The 19,908-nt window shown below is 36.2% G+C and overlaps 1 protein-coding gene across 4 annotated transcripts in view; it reads left to right on the plus strand.

The window, feature by feature from the left end:
• Positions 1–10,320: 10,320 nt before the first annotated feature.
• Positions 10,321–19,908, plus strand: part of atp6v0a1a (ATPase H+ transporting V0 subunit a1a) — a 34,688-nt gene continuing 25,100 nt past the window's right edge. For 2 of the 4 annotated variants that reach the window (XM_051886757.1, XM_051886758.1), the window contains exons 1-6: positions 10,321–10,487; positions 12,968–13,124; positions 17,501–17,579; positions 17,737–17,834; positions 18,365–18,493; positions 19,215–19,301. In XM_051886757.1, the coding sequence (XP_051742717.1) occupies positions 13,008–13,124; positions 17,501–17,579; positions 17,737–17,834; positions 18,365–18,493; positions 19,215–19,301 (510 nt within the window). In that variant the 5' untranslated portion in view covers positions 10,321–10,487; positions 12,968–13,007. The remainder of the gene's footprint in view (positions 10,488–12,967; positions 13,125–17,500; positions 17,580–17,736; positions 17,835–18,364; positions 18,494–19,214; positions 19,302–19,908) is intronic. The other 2 variants (XM_051886759.1, XM_051886760.1) reach the window with 1 other exon arrangement.

Consider the following 19,908-nt stretch of genomic DNA (forward strand, 5'->3'; position numbering starts at 1 on the left):
TTTTTTTTTTTTTTTTTTTTTTAATAATAATAATTCAAAAAAACAAAAACAAAGGCTCTTTCACATCAAAAGTGAAATGAATAATCCTCAGGCTGAAGGAAATGCAAGTTCACGCCTGTACAGTAGATGACGCAGCAAAACAAACCTTTCAGCTGTGCAGCCATTCTGGAAAGTTCATCACTCTTATACTTCAGCAATAAAAACAAAAAAATTAAACACAATGAGATGTTTATCTAAAGTCATTTTTGCTTATTAGTATGGTCAAATTGGATCTTCAATAAATGTATTTGTGTTATTTAACATATTTAATTATTGCAGGTTTGTGTATTATTCTGAGTTTGCATTTCAGTTTTTAATTTTGAAGAATACTGAATCTGTTTTTGTGCAAGTGAGATGAGTAAATGCAAACTTATATTTAGACTAGAACTACAATAACCATCATGTTTACACAGCGCACGCTTGCATTACTTTGTTGTAATGTTTCTTTACTAGTTTCTTTAAAAAGTAATCTGATTACGTAGTTGTTATAACACTGACGATAAGTGTCCACACCAACGAACAATAGTGTTTTGTTTTTTAAAAGCTGTGTTTATTGTTGTCTGCTACTTGAAATGCTTGAGTTCTTTAAAGTTGTGTGGATTCTGATTGGCTGTCAATGTTTTTTTGTCATTCATCCGTCAGAAAACGTCGTTCTGAAAGTGATTCCAATGAAATTGTTCCAATGTGTCATTATCATTACAGCTGGTGGATCGAGGGTGAGTAAATAATCACAGAATTGTCCTTTTCTATGTTATTAAAATTAATGAAGCGATTATTCGATGCAAATTTGCTTAGGCAACCTCCTGCTTTCTCTTTGTCTCCCCTGACTTTCTGTGACTGTGACAAGCCTCCTTTCTCACCGTCTCATTTTTAACCTCTGTGACTTTCCCTGGAGGCAGAGGCGAACTCTTACATAACCAGGACATTCCTTTACGCTTCTGACCCCATTAGAGCTCATTAAGGTGAGACACACAGTGGAAAAGGAACAAGAGCGAGAAGTGATCATGGCGATGATCACATTAATGAGCACTGAAAGATAAAAGGTGGGAGCCATCTTTGCTTCAAGTGTTCATGATGTATGTGTGTGTGTAAGTTTCCGTTGTCATGCATGAGGCAATGAATGTTTCAAATTACTTTTCACAGGGTAAAATATCGTATATCTTGATGGAATATGAGTTTGTTTTCTGAAACCACTGCCTTAAGTTCATCGGTTTTGACATATCCTCCCTTTCAGATCAATATCACTGTAAACCCTAACACTCAAAATAATTAATTGGTTAGAGTAGGACAAACTTAAATTAAACAAATTAGTTCAGTTAAATTAACTGCTGTTAGTATTTAGAACTTTCTTTTTCTTTCAAGTTCACAGAACTGATATATTTTAAGTAAACTGAAATGTTTCATTGTTTTGAGTTTTATGAACTTATTTCTTTTAATTTAGACGAACTTAAGTTTAACTGAAACTGGGCTGGGATTTCTATTTCCCAGCATGCTTTGCCCATGGCACTCGAAAGGGAGAGTAAATGCTAAAATTAAGTGTTAAGTAATGTTTTTTGTGCTAGCTAATTTTACACTAATAAAAATGTTTACATTGGGGTTACATAATAATAAGTTAAATGTATGAGTGTACTCAAACATTTCAAGTTAAGAACAATTAAAATGTATGAGTAGTACAAAATAAAAATGTGCCAGTTCTGCTTACTTAAACTTTGTATTTCTTAACTTAAAATATTTAAGGCAATTAATTTTTTTTGAGTTTTGCCAACTTATTTGGGTTTACAGTGATTCTAAAAGCAGATGTTTGCTGTATACTACATGTCCTTTCATAACAGTGAATATTCTTGCCATCCAAACTATCAACTTATTTCATGCTCTGTTTATGAAGTATTTAATGCATCGAGTGCAGAAAACAACTTCATGCAGGGCTCAACAATAATAATATATTTTTTTTCTGATGGCCTGTTGGGACCAGTTCAGATTTGCAGTTGCATTGAAGTTTTTCGTTTGCTCACCCACACAAAAGCAAAATATTATGTGTTATATTGTTATACTGTACATGTATATAGTATATTTTCCATTAAATTTTCAGGATTTAATTTGCATAATAGCAAGAAAGTATACAGCTATTACTGCATGGCAGAAAATGCAATTGGTAGTTTCATATGGTCATATATCATTTTATTATATCAATCATTAAATGTCAAATGAATGTATTATGTAAGAAAGAAATTTGTTGAGTTGTTTCTGCCATATCTGTTTTGACTAATGGTTTAGTAATTTGCTGTACGGTTGCCCACATAAACAGGTTCCTTTCCAGATCTGTTTCAAATTAAACAGTGAAAACTATTGATAACACTTGGGAGTGGAAAGAGGTGTGTTTACTTATTGTTTGCTATATTTTGAGCTGTAAAAGTGCTGTAAAAATAGTTTAATGACTTATATGTCATGCTTTTTTTTGAAAAATAACATTGAAAAGTAAAGCTTTCGACATCATCAATCTTCAAAGCTTTTAACATCATCATTTTTTATTATCAGCAAAACGGTTTGTGTGAAGTTTAATTGAAAAAATATAATGAATGTCATATTTAGTATGACCTTTTTTGCTTGAATGACAAAACTGATGATCATGTTCTCCAGCATGATCCAGAGAACATCTTGTTATTCAAAGGGAGCAAGAACATCTGACCTTCAAAGGAATTCACATGCTCAGTCATACATTCTTTTACTAGTTTAAAATAGAAATAGTTTCATGATTTTCATGACATATTTCTTATTCAGTTTACATCATAATCTTACTTTGTTTTTAAAACACAAAACTTTGTGTATTTTTTGTTTAGGTTGCGTTAATTGTATTTTGTCCCCTGTGGTACAACCACACTTTCCCACAAAACACAGCTATTTTTGTTCTCACTCGGCTATTTATTCTACATTCTACAAAAATGTCTAAAAGATCAAAACACACTTGAACTATAGACTTTCTGCCTGATTTTTCCTTGCCATTTTCTTTATCTCAAAGTAATATTTGTTTTTCTTCCTTTGTAAGGGCGAGCAGATGTGACATCGAAATCTAGATAATCATTCCAGGATCATGCCTGAGAGAATCTGTGTGTGTGTTTATGTTCCGTTATATCTGATCTATTTTATATGGGATCATGCTGTGTCTGCATGCAGCATGAAGAATTATAAAGGTATGATCACTGTTTTGCAGCTGCTTTATGGAAAATGGATCTGAATTACTCCTGCAATTCTGAGTGCCAGAGAGAATTCATTTGAAGCCATTCGGCTTTGTGCCTTGCCTGTACTTCAAGCTTCCTTAAGATTATGCAATTCATTCTATGGTTCATTGATGTGTGTGCGCTTGTGTTTGTCTGTGTTTATGAAGAATGGGTGGATTTGAGAGTTTCTGCCAGTTTTTCACATTTCTTTGAATACTTCTCGCTGTAATCAACTAAATCTTTCACCATCGAAAATAAACGGACATGTACATATTATGAGAACAATGGAAAGGGGATGGCAGGTCATAATGATGTGTGTGAGAAACAATGTTATCACTGAGGCAGGGCCACTCACAAGGCAGATAGGAAAAGGTGTAACACAATTGATTACCTTAGACCACCTTTTATTCAGAATTACCTTGAGTAGCATTTGTACAGCTGTACAGCATGAATCATGACCACACCCTCTCAAATATAAGTCATGTTGGAAGGCCACGCCCACTCATTTTCTTTTAGGGTTTTTTTTTTTTCCCCCTCACATTTTTACTTGTAGCCTACATAAGAATGATCACCCATTTGGGTCTATTTTGTACCAGCTGACTGTACATTATCCATTTTACTAATAATATTGTTTTGAACTGAAATTATTTAGCCTACATGTACAAAACCGCCTAGCAACAAGATGAACGCGGCAAAAAATTCACAGTCATGTGAATACAGAAGTCCTTGAGTCTATTTTACAATTAATGATAACTGATAGCGCACAGAAGAATCATGTTTAGAAGTGGCATTCCTGGTGAAAACTACATTTCTGCAAAGAAATCTCGAACAAATAGAGAATCATGACAAGCAAATTCACCAAAAGAACACTTTAGCGCCCATCCACTCCTGACGTATTTTGCAATAAATGTCAGATATATTGTTTATATATCAACATCTTTAATTGTCATTCGCAATGCTTCAAAAATCATGCGATTGTCTTGTTGGGGAGTCTTACCTTAGCCTTTTTGTCCGATTTTCAAATACTTTTTTTGCTACAAATCAAATTTTGTAATGTGATTTACCTTGTAGTTGGTTGGTTTGGTTAGTGGCTTATAACTCTTAAACAAAGACTTTTTTTTTTATAAATACCTATGGGGAAAATGAATGGGAAAACAGCCTACTTTCAGAACCAAGGCCACTGAAATAGTGGGACTGTTGCATAATGAATGTGCATATGTATTGTGATAATCTGATCGTGATAAAAGCCTGTCTGAACAAGGCTGGTTGGAGCTCTGAACTAGAGAACTGCTTTTGGCCATAAAATACTGGATGTCTATGATTTAAGTGACAATCTCTGTCAAGCGGAATGGATAGGCTACTTTATAATAAATAATTATTTTTATACTACACTTTTAAAAACGTTTTTCTTCGATTAATTTCCTTGAAAACAAGGCCTATATTGATTAAGAAAATTATTTTGCAGTGTAGTTTGACAAGACCACAATTACATTTTCTATGCTTCAAAGTATTATTAAGTACATTATGAAGTAGTCATATGTAACGGATGCCAGCTAGTAGTCGCTGTGCGAGTAAACCTCACTCCTCTGATCTCAAAAGATGCCCTAGCGACTGACGCTAGGGGTTGCAGCCTTTAGCCTCCTTGTTAGAGCGTCCGACTCCCACGCCGGAGACCCAGATTCGAGACCCGCGCAGAGCGGGGCAAGTAGGACCTGGATAGAGGGGTTACGCATATATAGGCTACTACTTATATTAGGCTATAAGTATAGTAATGACTTGACCAGTTTTTCCTGTAACCATTTACAAAGTCGACAAATGTATGATGCCTAGTGTTTTAAAATCATTTCAGATTTTAAAAGATGTGTAATGTGTTCCAGTTTTAAGAAGCAGCAAATAACATCAATATTTGCATAGACGAAATAGGTCACAAGCAACTAAAAATGAGGGAACACAAACTTCCCACATTCTCTCAGGCTCTCGTCTCGTGCCATCCGTCTGGAGAATTTCACATTAATGGAGTTTATTTATTTAAAGCTCTTGAAAGGGAGCCCGTAGAATTCAATACTGCTTTATCGGACGGGTGATCATCTGAGCTCTGTTCCAGCCCACAGAAATCATGACAATCACCAGAAAATTCTTGTGTGTGTGTCCATAAATAAAAGTATTATCGTGTCTTTTTCAGTTTATCAATCCTTTGATTAAATTAGTAGTGGTTCCGTTGAAATATGAGCGACCTAGGTGACGCAGGATACAGCTCTTAGACTAAACTCGTCTCCAGTGGGTACTAAATCACGACGAAGTTTGAAAAACAGATCGATGGAATTCTGAGCCTTCGAGCGAAGAATGTGAGAAGGAAGCACGTTTTCTCAAACGCGCGCTCTCGCGCTCGCTCTCGCTCTTGGCCTGTCAATCATAAGGATGTTGAAGAACAGCATGTACAATCCAGTTGATGAATGTACTGAATGTAATGAATGTTATAGACTTTTTTTTGTTATAGACATAGCTGGGCATGTTGTCACTATAACCTGCCATTAAACAGGCTTATCAACAAAACTGTAAAAAAATTACACAATACAAAAACAATTCAATAAAGAGCAAAAACGTAAAAGACAACTTTCCCGTGTGACAACTTGCCCCAGCAAGTCTGGCTCTCTAATAAACTAGATTCATATTATCTGAAATGTTTAAGGAATGCATAACAGATCAAGTGCAAAAGTGTTCGTTTTACAATTTAGCATATTATAAGCAAGGAAATAGAGATATACAATGAACCTTTCAGTAATCAGTTCTTAAAATAACCTTTTTAAAATGAATATTTTTAAAATGTAAAGAATCATTTTCCACTATAAAGAGCCATTTGTGGAATGGAAAGGTTCCCTGTATGTTAAAGGTTCTTTATGGAACCATAGATGCCAATATATGTATAGTATGAGTATCAGACTAACTAGAATATATGAGACTGATACACATTAAAATAATGTTTTTTTTTTATTATTATTATTTTTTATTGCCATCTATGGTTCCTTGAAGAACCTTTAACATTCATGCAACTTTCTATTACACAAAAGGTTTTTATATAGGTTTTTTGGATTATTAAACTGTTTTTTCACACTAAAGGTGATGATACACAGGGCAACTTTTTGAGCAATGTTGCCAGCGATGTTGATTGGGCACTTTCCCATTGAGAATGGCCAACAAATTTCGATCTAAAGTATCCAGAAATTTGTTGCCCATTCTGAATGGGAAAGTGCCCAAGCAACATTGCTCAAAAAGTTGCCTTAAGAAAACCTTAAGAAACCTTAAGAAAATAATGGTTCTTTAAAATAAGTGTTCACGGAGAGGTTCTTTGTGAACCAAAAATGGTTCATATATGGCATTGGTGTGAAAACCCCCTTTTGGAATCTTTTAAGAGAGATACTGAAATTCTAGGAGACTGATAGGTAACTCTACAACAACAAAATGTGCAACTCTTACACAAACCAGCTGTACCTCATGCTTCTGTCACATGGGAACCATCAAATTAGATCAAAAAGCCTGAGGTAATGTTATGAAACCTGAGGCTTCTGCAATAAGAAGTGCATGCAGTCTCTTGTGGGACAGCACATTGACACATTTCTTAAACCCATGCAACTAAAAAGCCACACAATTTAAGTTTTTAGCCCTAAAAAACCAGTAGGACATTATTTTTTAACCTTATTAGGTCTTCTTCCACGTGTTATTATGCTTCCTGTGGCATTCTTACTTCACAAATAAACACCACAGCACACGCTTGCTTAAGTTCCTCTGAGGTTTATTGAGCTATATTAACCTCCTGAGTCCTGTACCCTTTTTTGTGTTTATATTATTGCTCATTTATAAGATAACTCAAAGTCATGCTCATATTTTTTTTTCATAAAAAGGATTTTATAACTGTGCAAAAAGTCATAAAAATCTTCGTAATAATAAGAAATTTATAAGAAAACATAAAACAGGCTAAAAAGTTGGCAAGAGAGTAGAGCTTCTGGCAGTTTGGGAAATTATATCTCACCATATTTCAAAGACAAAATAATCTCACTGTCAGTTAAGTGAAATATAACATGAAAAACCTCACAGACAGGAAGCCTGGTTCGTGCAGCCTGAAGCTGTTTTTGCACGGTTCATTTCCCTAGTGCCGGCTAGGTGTTTTCTTTGCACTTCATATAGGCTATTTCATTTTTAATGGACTTCAAAATTTCACATTATACTCTGTATCTTGGGAAATATCTGATAAGTCCTGGGCCCATCTTATAAAATGCTTTATTTCAGGCATCACAGTTAAATTTGTATAGTTCTAGGCCAGTGAGATAGCATCAAACCAGAACTCAAGTGTCCTCCTTTTAAAAGTGTTGTTAGCAACACTAGTGTTGAGCAATTATTCCTGATAACCAATGAGTCTTTAAAACATCTAGGTATGTTTTTATTTTTCACAGCACCTCAGGTAGGGTAAGGTTGAAGTTTATTGACCTGTGCTAATGTGTTGTTCTTTAGTGCCTCCTGGTGGTTGAGGGTGTAGTGCATGTGCCATCACGAGCCTCTAGAGGGAGCGCTTTCTCACTTTATCTGTTAGAGGCACATGGGCATGCGCACTCTCCGCACTCGAAATGAAAAAGGCGCAGTCAGTTTATGTAATAGATTTAGAAAGCATTTAACAAAAGATAATCATGGTAATAAATAATAATACTTTATAACTGTTCACACTCTGTTCACGTGTCTCTGACACGCTTTAACTCAAAACAGTTAATAAGACTCGCAAAGAATGGTATCAAGTGCTCCAGCATATGTACAGTTCAAACACATCAATATGTGGGCTAAAACAGTAAGAATACCCACACATGCTGCAGATCTACAAACACTTAATAGAAGAGTAATTTCCACATAGCTCTTCCATATAAGCCCTCAAAGCTGACGAACAGGACAGTAATCCATATAGGTGAATGCCATTTTTTTTTAAATCTGAGACTGAGAGTAATTTTTGCAACTTATTCATAGCCTGCCCTGCACTAACACATTTAGGCCTCAAGTTACATGTTGAGGAGGACCATGGCTACTATGAAATTATCTGTAGCCCTATATATACTTGTAAGATGCCCTTTCATCATTTATCATTCAACTCTTGAATGTGCTTGTTGCTCTTTTCTAAGCAGTTACAATTAATGAGGGTTTGGAACTTCAAAAAGGATACAAAAGCACCATTAAAGTACCCTAAAAATAATCCATACTACTTGAGATCTGTATATTTTTATGTATATGTGTGCTTTGGAAGAGAAAGAGACTGACATATAACCCTGATATAACCCAGAAACTGTTGAGACAGTAAGTTATTGAATCATATTGGCTTTGTGAACCAGATAAACATATAATATAATATAATATAATATTTAAATTATATTAAAAGAAGTTTAAAGAATAGATGGATATTATATTTTTTCTCTTTTTGTGCTATAAGCAAGAAAGAATGTTGTATAGGTTTGGAATGACATGAGAGTGAGTAAATGTTGACAGAATTTTATTTATTTATTTGTTGTTTTGGGTGAGTTACTCCTTTAAAGGGATAGTTCACACAAAAATGAAAAGTCTGTCATCATTTATTCACCCTCAAGTTGTTCCAAACCTGTATGAATTTATTTCTTCTGTTGAACACAAATGAAGATATTTTGAAGAACGTTTGTAACTAGGCTGCTTTGGGGCACCATTGACTTCCATAGTAGAAAAAAAAAAATACTATGGAAGTCAATGGTGCCCCAAAACTGATCAGTTTCCCACATTCTTCAAAATATCTTCCTTTGTGTTCAGTAGAAGAAATAAATTTGTACAGGTTTGGAACAACCTGAGGGTGAGTAAATGATGACAGAATTTTCATTTTTGGGTGAACTATCCCTTTAATGATATGTCCAGGAAGAACAAGCCTTATTTATTTTCATTTAATATGATTTTTATTGTGAATTTAGGTAAATTGGGCCACTTTTTTTCAAATTGAGATTTTATCACATTGAGTTAACCTTCTTTTAAATCTAAAACATTCCTTAATAGCTTCCATAACCCATTTTTGCCTCAGGCCATATTATCGGGTTAAATGATTTGAACTCTCTGATTTGTGATTTGTTAGCTCACAGCACTTTGTAGTAGTCCCGTCAACCTTGTGACTCTAAATTTTCACAATGGTGCTAGTTTACCAATCCTCCTCTGTGTAGTTCTTCTCTCATTAAAGATGCAGTGATAGATTCTACAGACAGTGACCTCTTGACATTAGAGCTCTCAAGATCAAGCCAATGTTTGAGAATCTCTGCTGTTGAAAAATTAATATTGGTCACTTTTAAATTAAAAACGTAAAAAGGTTTCTATTTTGAAACTTCAACAGTTTTCTGGGTTTGTGAGGACAAAAAGACTTCTATTCTATTCTATTCTATTTATTTGCTCTGGCATCAATTTAAGTCCTGGAATCATAAGCACACCATGTTGGTTTGTTTGGCCAGAGGAGTACTGGTCCCCTGACTGAGCCTGGTTTCTCCCACGTTTTTTTCTTCTTCTCCATTTCAGTTACCAATGGAGTTTGCTTGCCACTTGCTTTGTTTGGGGACATAATATTCAGCAATATTATTGATTTGAGTGTATACTGACACTATTGGATGAGAACTGAACTGAGCTAGACTATGACAACACTATTTTCCACAGAGCTGCTTTATTTAGTGACTAGTCCTGGAGGATCAAAGGCCCAGAATATGGTCAATGTTACTGAGACAGGCACAGGAAGTGGGCTTACCAAGGTAACCACCGTCATACAAAAAGCAAACCACAGATACCAAAAATGGAGTGAGGAACAGTGAAAATAGTGAGAAAAAAAAGGACACAGATTAAAGTATACAAAATGTTTAACCCTTGAGAAAGTCTTCACTGTAGCACTAAAGTAAACAAAGGGATAATACCTATAATTTACAATTCAACAGTGTTGCTGGGTAAAAGTTAATATTTAACGACATAATAAGAATTATGCCAAGTAAAGAAATAAAAGCACTAGTTCACAAACAGATACCCTCCCATTTCCACCTTCACTGTTCTCGGAACCACCCTTCTCCTCTGTCCAGGTAGCCTCGATCACGTGACCAGGTCTGGGCTGTTCATGACGTCATGTTCGCTCTGCCTCGTTCTGGTCAGCTGATGCTTACGACGCAGAGGATTCAGAGACTGCAGCACTCCAATTTCAACCGTTTAAACTCAGTAAGTTACATTGTTCTTACTAAAATAACTTTAAACTCATTTATTAAGTATTTTGAAACGCTCAGTGTGTTTTATTTAGTACAGAATAGCGTGTTTTCTTTCAGGTTTTTGTGATGCGTTGTTGAGTGTTTAAGTTCTCTGAGGTAACAACCTGTCGAGGAGGATCATTAGCATTAGCGCTTTAACTCTTTAATATTGCCGCTTACGTTTTTTTAATGTTTAATTTGGAACTTAATAGAAGACCCCTGGCATCTTTCACAGCATAATACAGAAGTGAATAAAGTGCAACTTTGCCCCACTACTTGTTGACGCATAAGCTTGGGTTGACAGCTACACTAATGTCCTCTGTCAGGCTAGTTAATAAGCCGGTGTCTGTGTTTACCCCCTTCTTACAGTTCAACGATAAAAAAAGAAACGTTTTTGCACCGTGGGAAGTCATTTCCGCTGGGTATTTTGTGTAGTACAAGTCTAAAAACAAGGGTACAGAAAATTTTGATCGTTCACCATTTAGCAAAGCTGCTAATATACAGCTAATATAATCTCTATTTATAAATGTCATCTATTTATGACATTCTGTTGTGTAGGGAAAAACAGTAAAACCAATGTGAAAATAAATAAGTTTAAACATAATAAATAGCCAATATTAAAATAAAACATTGTATTTAAAAAGATAATACATCAAACATTGTATATGTAACGTAATAGGCTTTTTAAGTCTTAGGGTGGGTGTTTCTTTAGCGAGGATGATCATAATTGGGGGTCTGAGGCATCTAAAATATTGAACCCCTGTTGTGCTGATATATCAACATTAAACTGAATTGAGCTGAATATTGACACTATTATCTTGATTACTTTCCTGTTTATTACTGTGAAGCTGCTTTGAAACCATTTCTATTGTATAAAGAGCTATATAAATAAAGATGACTTGACTTATGTTGGACAACTGTACCTTCAACATGGTTTGTGTAGACTTCTGTTTTATTCTGTTGCTCTGGCGGCTTTGATTCAGTCAGTCAGATAGCAGTACAAGTTACTCAAATATAAACCTGATTAGACGTCCTCCCGCAGGTGTTCACATTATTAATATGCGGTCTCAATGTAGGATCTGTTTTTGAAAGACTGCTTTGGTCCACTGCACTGATACCTGATGATGCTGGTACAGCTGTATGTCGTTGTACTGGAGAGTGGAAAAAAGAGAAGGATACACAGAGACAGCTGAAAGAGTATCTGCATCTTGATAATTCCCCAAAGTGCTGCATTATTCAGCACGTGTGGAATTACCCATGAAACCAAGACTGCTTTTGACCATTTGGAGCACTTAAAAGTTGTAAAATGGGCCTAACAACGGCATTACATGGCTTTTTGTGCTCTATCGATTTTATTTGTATCTTAACATGCCACAAAGTGCCTCTCTGTTGGTAATGTTTAGTACAGAGAGTCACATGGCGCAGCTTAATCCTTAATCCGCTCCCTGTGAGTGGAGTCCATCATACAATCGTTCTTAATGAATCGTAAACTGAGGGACTGCTTTGAAGAATGTGCTACAATTTACAATTCACTCCATTGAGTGGACCAGATGCATTGCACTGAGAAGATAAGGATCTGCCCTAGGAGAGCGCATTCCATGCAGTTGTAGCAGTAGGTCCAGTAAAGTAAAGTTCATCAGGTTATTCAGTGTAATCGCTGAATGCTCCTGTGTTTTCCCTCATTCCTCTGAGATTGCATGTGCTTATTCCCACAGCTGTTTCGAGCATCACATGCCATGAGAATGATGAAGTATAACATTCCTCGGGTGTCCTCTAGGCACAAGATTGTGGAAGCTTTTTACTGGATTGTTTTATTGTTTCTGAGCAATCATTAGTTCATAGTCTAGATGGAAATGGATGATGCATTTGGTGATATGAAATGAGGCAGAAGTTTTGCCTTCAAAGTATTTGGAGTAGGGATTTGTTAAAAAAAAAAAAAGCTCATTATGCCACATTATGTTCTATGATGCATAATGATGATGGATTATATTTATCTAATTTTTTATTTGTTTTTAAGTTGAATTATATTTAAAGAACAGTTCTGTCCGATGACCATTGAATATCAAGGCCTTGAAAACAACATTCACATGATTATGACTTTGTAATCCATCTGCCATATCAAATGAGGTTTAGCTCACAGTCACAGAGCATTTAGCTGTGGCAGTGTCATCAAGTCTGGAAGCTTCACAAAATTTGCACAAAATGAGTAAAGAGATTAAAATGGTTTGTGTTCAGTGGGCCAACTAAGGTTAAACATGCTGATGTGCTGTTTTAAGGGCTTGTCTTCCTTCCTCTTGGTCAAAGATTCTGCAGCTGCACAGCAAATGTGGCTTAACCAATTGCCTGCTGTCAAACAGAAATATTCTACATTCGTTTACATTAAGCCTCTTTTTCTTTTCCTTTTTGTCTTTATAGTATTATAATTTGTCATTTTTTCTCCTTCTCCTCCCCTAGACATTCTCCCCTTAGTGCATTGAGTAGAGAGCAGTGCATTATGGGGGAGTTGTTCCGCAGTGAGGAGATGACCCTGGCCCAGCTCTTCCTTCAGTCTGAGTCTGCCTACTGCTGTGTCAGTGAGCTGGGGGAGATCGGCATGGTGCAGTTCAGAGACGTAAGTACAGACCATTACATATTGATATTCACTGGATAATTGTTCCTGGAACATTTCTGATTCATTGTCAAACAACAACAGTGGGAGAGGCTTCATTCATAGTAACATTGACATCATTGTCAGCAAATGTCAGCATTGTGTAACATGCCATTCAGTGGCTCAATGCTCCCAGGATGAGTTAGTTCAAATAATTTTTTTTTCTGATTAGGTAATAATAACATAATGTTGTTCCCGACCACAACACAAATTACATTCAAAACAGTTCAATGAACACAATTTAAACAGTAAAGATTTTATTGTACAAAAAACGGCAAACAAATTATAGGCTACTAGATGTTTTACACGAACTAAACCACTGATAATGGTTTATCGAGACAGAACGGTAGCACTATTTTACTGTTTCTAGTTGAAGTGAGCAGCGCGTCAAAACAGCAGTGTGGATCACACTACAAGCACTCAGGATCGTTTGTGGTAATGATATTTCAGCGCTATATCCTCTAGTAGTTTTATCTAAAGCCAACACGGTTCATTCAAGCCCTTTCAGCTCCATGTGCATTCTCTCTTTCTCCAGACGCGCAACACATTAATAGTGCATGTCCACTGGCACGGAGCAGAGCGAGCGTTTTTAATTCATTTCAATGGAAGTTGAGCTTAATGCTCAAACGTGAACGTGAAGCCCCCTATGTCATCGTCCATCACAATGTTTCACTGTAGATATTGTCTGGTGCCAATTTGGTAGACATCGTCCAACCCTAGTAGTTATAGGAACTAGTCACCATAGTGGTCCTAAGAGAACCACATTTTTCCTGGTTGCATTCATACCGCCAGTAGGAACTCTGAAGTGACGTGAACCGGCCGACAACCTCGTCATTTAAGCGCTGCATTCAACAACGTCAACAACTGGAGGATGGAGGACTGTGTTTTTGTTGTGTGTCATGGGTTTCATGATAACTGAGATGGAATTTAGATGTATGAGTTATGTGATTGAAAGAGCAAAAAGAAGGGCTAAGAGACAAAAACTTCTATGACAACTACATATCGAGCCTGAGGAAAAAAAGGCAATGCCGCAGACAGAGGTGACGGGTAAATGCCATCTATTGCTGTTTTCCATGTTCATGGAGTAAGTATATGTAAACTGTGTGTTTACACTGCTTTTTAATAATGGCGGGTGTCTGTGTTTCATACGGCTTACTTTCGGCCAATCAGCATACAATTGCGTCACTGGTAGTTCCTATAGTGTTGAAGTAGGAGCTAATTTAGTCCCCCCAAAAGGCGTTCCTATAACTAAAATAGTTCCCAGCTCCTTCAAAGTTATAGGAACTATGAAAACGTTCCTCACGTGCGAAAGCCCCTTTTGTCTCCAACAGGGGAACTAAATTTTGTCAACTAATTGTTATTTTTATAGGTAGAGTCTAGTTAAGTCAGAATATTTCTTTACGGGCTCTAAATGTTAGATTGCTGCAATTGTAATGAATGAAGTTACAAAAGTTACTCGCTTGCAGTGTTATCTTCATTAATAATAATGGGCACGATTAAATATTACTGAATGTTCCGCTGATAAAATAAGCATCTAAACTATGACACGCTTTCATCGCCTTTCTTGTATAGACAAGCTCAGTGTCTACAAGACAATGCTACCCATCTGCATTAGTGACACATATGGTAAACATTGTCCTTTGAGAAAAGTTTTTGTCTTATTGAAAGATCCGGTAATGACACTGCGTTGTTTATTTTCATTTTTTGCATTTGTTGTATTTGTTCTGTTTTAGCTAGACTTAAAGAGCTTGCATTGCTCATTTTGTTGGACAGTTCTGGTTTGTAAAAATGCTACTATCAGAAATGCTTCAGGACCAGACATGCGTGGTGGTGTTGTAATTCCTTCCTTATTGTTAATCTCCCTGCAGCATTGCAGACAGTGGGTGATTCTCATTTCTTATTTGTGCATCCTAGTTTCCTTGCCTCACTTCCTTTCCTAGCGCTCGAGCATCACTTAAGTGTCATCATTGCACTCAACGGATCTGCCCTTATGTTGTTGAAGTTCGGTTATTTAAGAAATTCATAATAAGTAATAATAAAGCAAGATGCCCTGTTGAAATATGTGAGATGAATGGTTTGTTTAAACTGCAAAGGTAAAGTCTAGTTGGAGTAATGGAGAATGTATTTATTACAATTATAAATTGCAATTATTTATAGATGTGAAGAGGGAGGAGATTTTATGTGTGCGTCAGGTTTTTCGACAAGAAAGACTTCCGTATAGGATACACCTGTGCATCCTCACTCATAGCTCCTCAGGAAGCTTCCGCACTCCTCATTCCTCACCTCCTCTTGGTACAACTAGAGAATTGAGATGTCCTTCAACTTCACTTTGATCAGTTTCCAGGTCACAGGCTGGAGGACGGAGTGAGGAAACGTGGAGACATCAATATGAGTATTGAGAAGTAGAGGTCTGCATTCCCGTTGCTTTTCCACGGGAACCGTGGGACCCGATCAGATTTCTTGTAGTGCGGGATTATATTTCTGTACGAAAGATGGTAGTGGTCGGTAACTCTGATGTACTTTTGGCGGGAGCGGGCAATCTGACAATAGCCCGGCCACTCCTGACATCCTTTGACAGTAGCGCATCCGTGCTTGAAGTAAACAAGCTTTCTGCAAGATATGTTCTTTACGTCCCGGACACGAGAGCACCTTCAAAGAGAACGTTCAGCCTTTGTGGTCGGATTTTGGAGGAGAGACATTCGGTATTGAAACCGTCATCAGTCAGCGACATTATGTTCTTGCATGGATGTTAAAAAAAGATTTAATTTTGGAGTATAACTAGTAAGCCAACAGTTTTCGTTTATTCGTACTTTTGGCTTATAGTTTGGAATGACAGATGTCATATTTAATTTAGCCCTTTTTTTCTTTGTGACATTTTTTACTGACAGACAGTATCATGATAAGACAAATAACGAATAAAAATCTTGTATAGGCAGCATTTTATATTTGTTATCAACAATCACTCTCTCTTTCTTTAGGGTAAATTTGAATGTGAGATTCTGGAAACGAGATCTATATTTTGTGGGATTGGTTGGGTTGGAAAGAAAATCATTCTAAGCAGATAGCAGGTGAACACTAAACAGGACCGGGTGTGTGCGGAATAGAAACTAGTGGGAGCGGGACGAAAAAAAAAACAGTCCCACGCAGACCTCTATTGAGAAGCACCCAGTGTGATTAGTAATTTTAAACATTGCTTTACAGTGGGAACTTGATTTTACTTCTATTAAACTATAAAAATTTGCAGTAGAGTGTAGTGGTTCAACAGATCACAAAACTCACGGTTTGGATCATATTTAGGGTTTTGAGTCATGGATCGGATCATTTTTCAGATCAGCGAGAAAAACAAATTATTAAATAAGGAGGGTGTCAGTAAAAAAAAATAAGAACAAATACACTAATTACAAGCATAGAAATTAATACAATATAACAAGTAAAAAGTAAGGTCTAACTGTTGTATTCAGGTACTAAAATGTAATAATTAGGCCTAGATGTAAAATAACACTAGTGTATAAATTAAATATAGATTAATCTTTGTTAAAGCTGTGTTTTGTTGTTTGATTAACACTAATGACATAGACAGCAGCGGGTATGTATAGGCTGCTGTCACTTTAAAAGCGAATGCACGAATCCATGATACACATCAGATTTTTCTAAACTGTTTACGTTCACTTAAGTCATAACTGACTGTTTTTTCGAGAATATTTGCTGAGATGGGTATTTTGACAATCTTGTGCGTATGTGTCCTTTCAAGTGCAAGGAGATGCGAAAGAGAAATCAATTTGGTGTTTGAAACCCGCCTCTCTGTGTGTGCGTGGGTGTGTGTGACTGTGCACACAGATAACAGCGTGCAAGTACTAAATTGGTGAGACAAAACACGTGCAAATGATAAACTTTTACTCTCTGATGGTTAAACTTTGCTATTAATCCACACATCACATGTGTGCCACACTGTGGGGCTTTTCCGTATGGATCATGGATCAGCTACGATCTGTTTTACCCCTATCAGAGTGTGAGACTAAGACCTAATGAAATTGAATTGGGGAAGATTTAAATGGCAAACAGATACACGGATGTTATGGCATAATCTAGGAAGTGATTGTGAAACTATGCTCATAGTAACCTAAGAGTTCTTACTCATCCTTGAACCCTCATCTAGTTATTTACAGCCAACACCATTGTCTTTATTTTATGTGGATTCATTTTTCCAATGTGAATAAAACTTCTTTGCTGTTTTTCCCTACACTCCTAGCTGTGAATGTGGCTTCCTTTATTGTTGTCTTTGAGAGTATGGTAGTTGTGTATTAATAGGTCAATTACTTTTTCTCCCTTTTGAATTGCAGTTGAACCCAGATGTGAACGTTTTCCAGAGGAAGTTTGTGAACGAAGTTCGTCGCTGTGAGGAGATGGACCGCAAACTAAGTAAGTTATTGAGTCAGCATTGCTGACATAGTGGGCTAGAAATCATTGCTTACACAGCATCATGTGTTCTGATTAAATTCAGTGGAAAGAAGTACATTTTTTTTTTTCTGGATCTGTTTTCTGTGCTGTATCTCAGTTATTTTCTTTTCTTTTCAAGGATTTGTTGAGAAGGAAATCAAAAAGGCGAACATACCTGTTGTAGACACAGGGGAGAACCCAGAGGTCCCTTTTCCACGAGACATGATTGACTTGGAGGTACAAAAACCTCATGCACAACTCAAAATAGAAGAAGAAATAAGCAGAACCCATAATTAAAACTGCTCTGTTTCAAAACATAGCGAGCTACCTACAGAGACAATATTTTAAGGGATGGTTTGAAGGTTGTTCCAAATATTACATTTTAAAGTATATTACAATGGAACACAGTTACATTCTAATAATTTTTCACAATATTTTGTACTGTATTTTAGATCAAATGAATGCAGCCTTGGCGAGCATAAGATACTTAATTCAAAAAATCATTTTAAAAATATGTGTACATTTACGTGTGTATATATATATATATATATATATATATATATATATATATATATAAATACATTTATATTTATATATATAAATACATTTATATATATACATATAAATACACTTTGATTATTTTGCCTCTATTTGTGCTTATTAGCTAATTAGGTTTTGGAACAGTAAAGCTAATATGTGTGAATTTGACAGCTGTAAACAGTTTTGAGTGCAGTTTTGAGTACATTTATCCTTTTGACCTTTTGTAGGCCACTTTTGAAAAGCTGGAGAATGAGCTGAAGGAGATCAACACCAACCAAGAAGCCCTGAAGAAGAACTTCCTGGAGCTAACTGAGCTCAAGCACATCCTCAGACGAACACAGCAGTTCTTTGATGAGGTCTGCAATATCTCATCTCTTACAAAACATTTTGCCTGTAGAGTTTCCTGTGGTCTTAGAGGCATTTTACACGGTATGTGTCAGGCGGGGAGCTTTGCTTGTGATCTTGCAGTCTCTCTTGTGCAGAGGCGTTTTCCACACACTCAAGTGGCAGTGTGAAACATGTTAGTGCAACCACAATTTCTGTTACTGTTTCAGCTCAAGCAAAACTATGCTGCAACTCAATGTGGCGATTACTGTAATGTTGTGTTCTGTGTTTCATGCAAGTAATGGCTAATAAAGCCATAAAATGCTGTCATAAACTTATCCTGTTGTTCTTTGACCAAATAAAAGCTAAATAATATTTAATTAGTTATGAATAAAATCACATCTGATGTGTCAATGGCATGCTACATCTGTGAAAAGATGGCATTGCTAGCAGTTGGTTATAAGAATCTTTTTTATGCTCAAGCTTGCAGTGGTGCTGTTGTCCTTGACAACTTTTGTTCTACCACTTCTTTTCCATTTAAAATGAACTGGGAACTTACTGTTTCCCTTTACCGTGTAAAATGGCCTTTTCTCAGAAATGGTTGTATTTAAATACCAAACATGATCTGAATAATCAACACCATTCAGTAGTCAAATAAAGCAGCACAATAATACAAACAGAGGAACCAAAACATGTTTTTCCCTATGTCTGTGATAATGTTCACACTGACAAAGGCAGATGCATGTCTGACAGATTGAAAGGCCATTCTCTGAATTCCTGGCCACATCTCAGCCGCTGATGATGATGTCAAACTGCCCTTCCCAAGACCAGTTCTGCAAGGTGTTCGACTCCCTATTCACAAGTTTCTTGAAAATGTAAAAAACAGCCTTTTGTGCCCGTGATAAATAGCTCCTACCATGGTGTTTCTTTTCTACCTTTCAGAGATCTTTGATCATGCATTTCTGTGCTTCCTGAACACTGATCTGAACTTTAACATGTTCTTGTGATAAATTTCTTTTACAAGTTGTAAAAGATCATTTGAGAGCATGTAGTTAAGTTGTCTTTTAATCATTCACTTTACTCTTACACAAACTTGGGTTCTCAGACTGGTGGTGGGTGGTGTGAGGATGGTGTGGCTAAGTGGTTAAACATCGAAAAAAAATAACCGTTTCAAACCCTAGAAAGACTAGTTCATGTGCTACCATCCCTGTGCCCTTAAGTTAGGCATGTCACCTCCAGTCATTGTATGTCGCTGAAACTTTTTTTTTATTTTTTTTTATTCATCTTAATTTAAAAATTAAGATGACATAAGGCCACAGAAATTTGTTCTTTACATATAATATGAAATAAGTATTTTGCCTGTTAATGTAATTGCAGCATCTAACAATATTAAAGAGTTAGTTCACCCAAAAAAAAAAGAAATTTCTCTCAAGTACTCGCCCTCATG

Source organism: Ctenopharyngodon idella, chromosome 3, assembly GCF_019924925.1.
Source record: "Ctenopharyngodon idella isolate HZGC_01 chromosome 3, HZGC01, whole genome shotgun sequence".
In the NCBI taxonomy this organism is placed as follows: domain Eukaryota; kingdom Metazoa; phylum Chordata; class Actinopteri; order Cypriniformes; family Xenocyprididae; genus Ctenopharyngodon; species Ctenopharyngodon idella.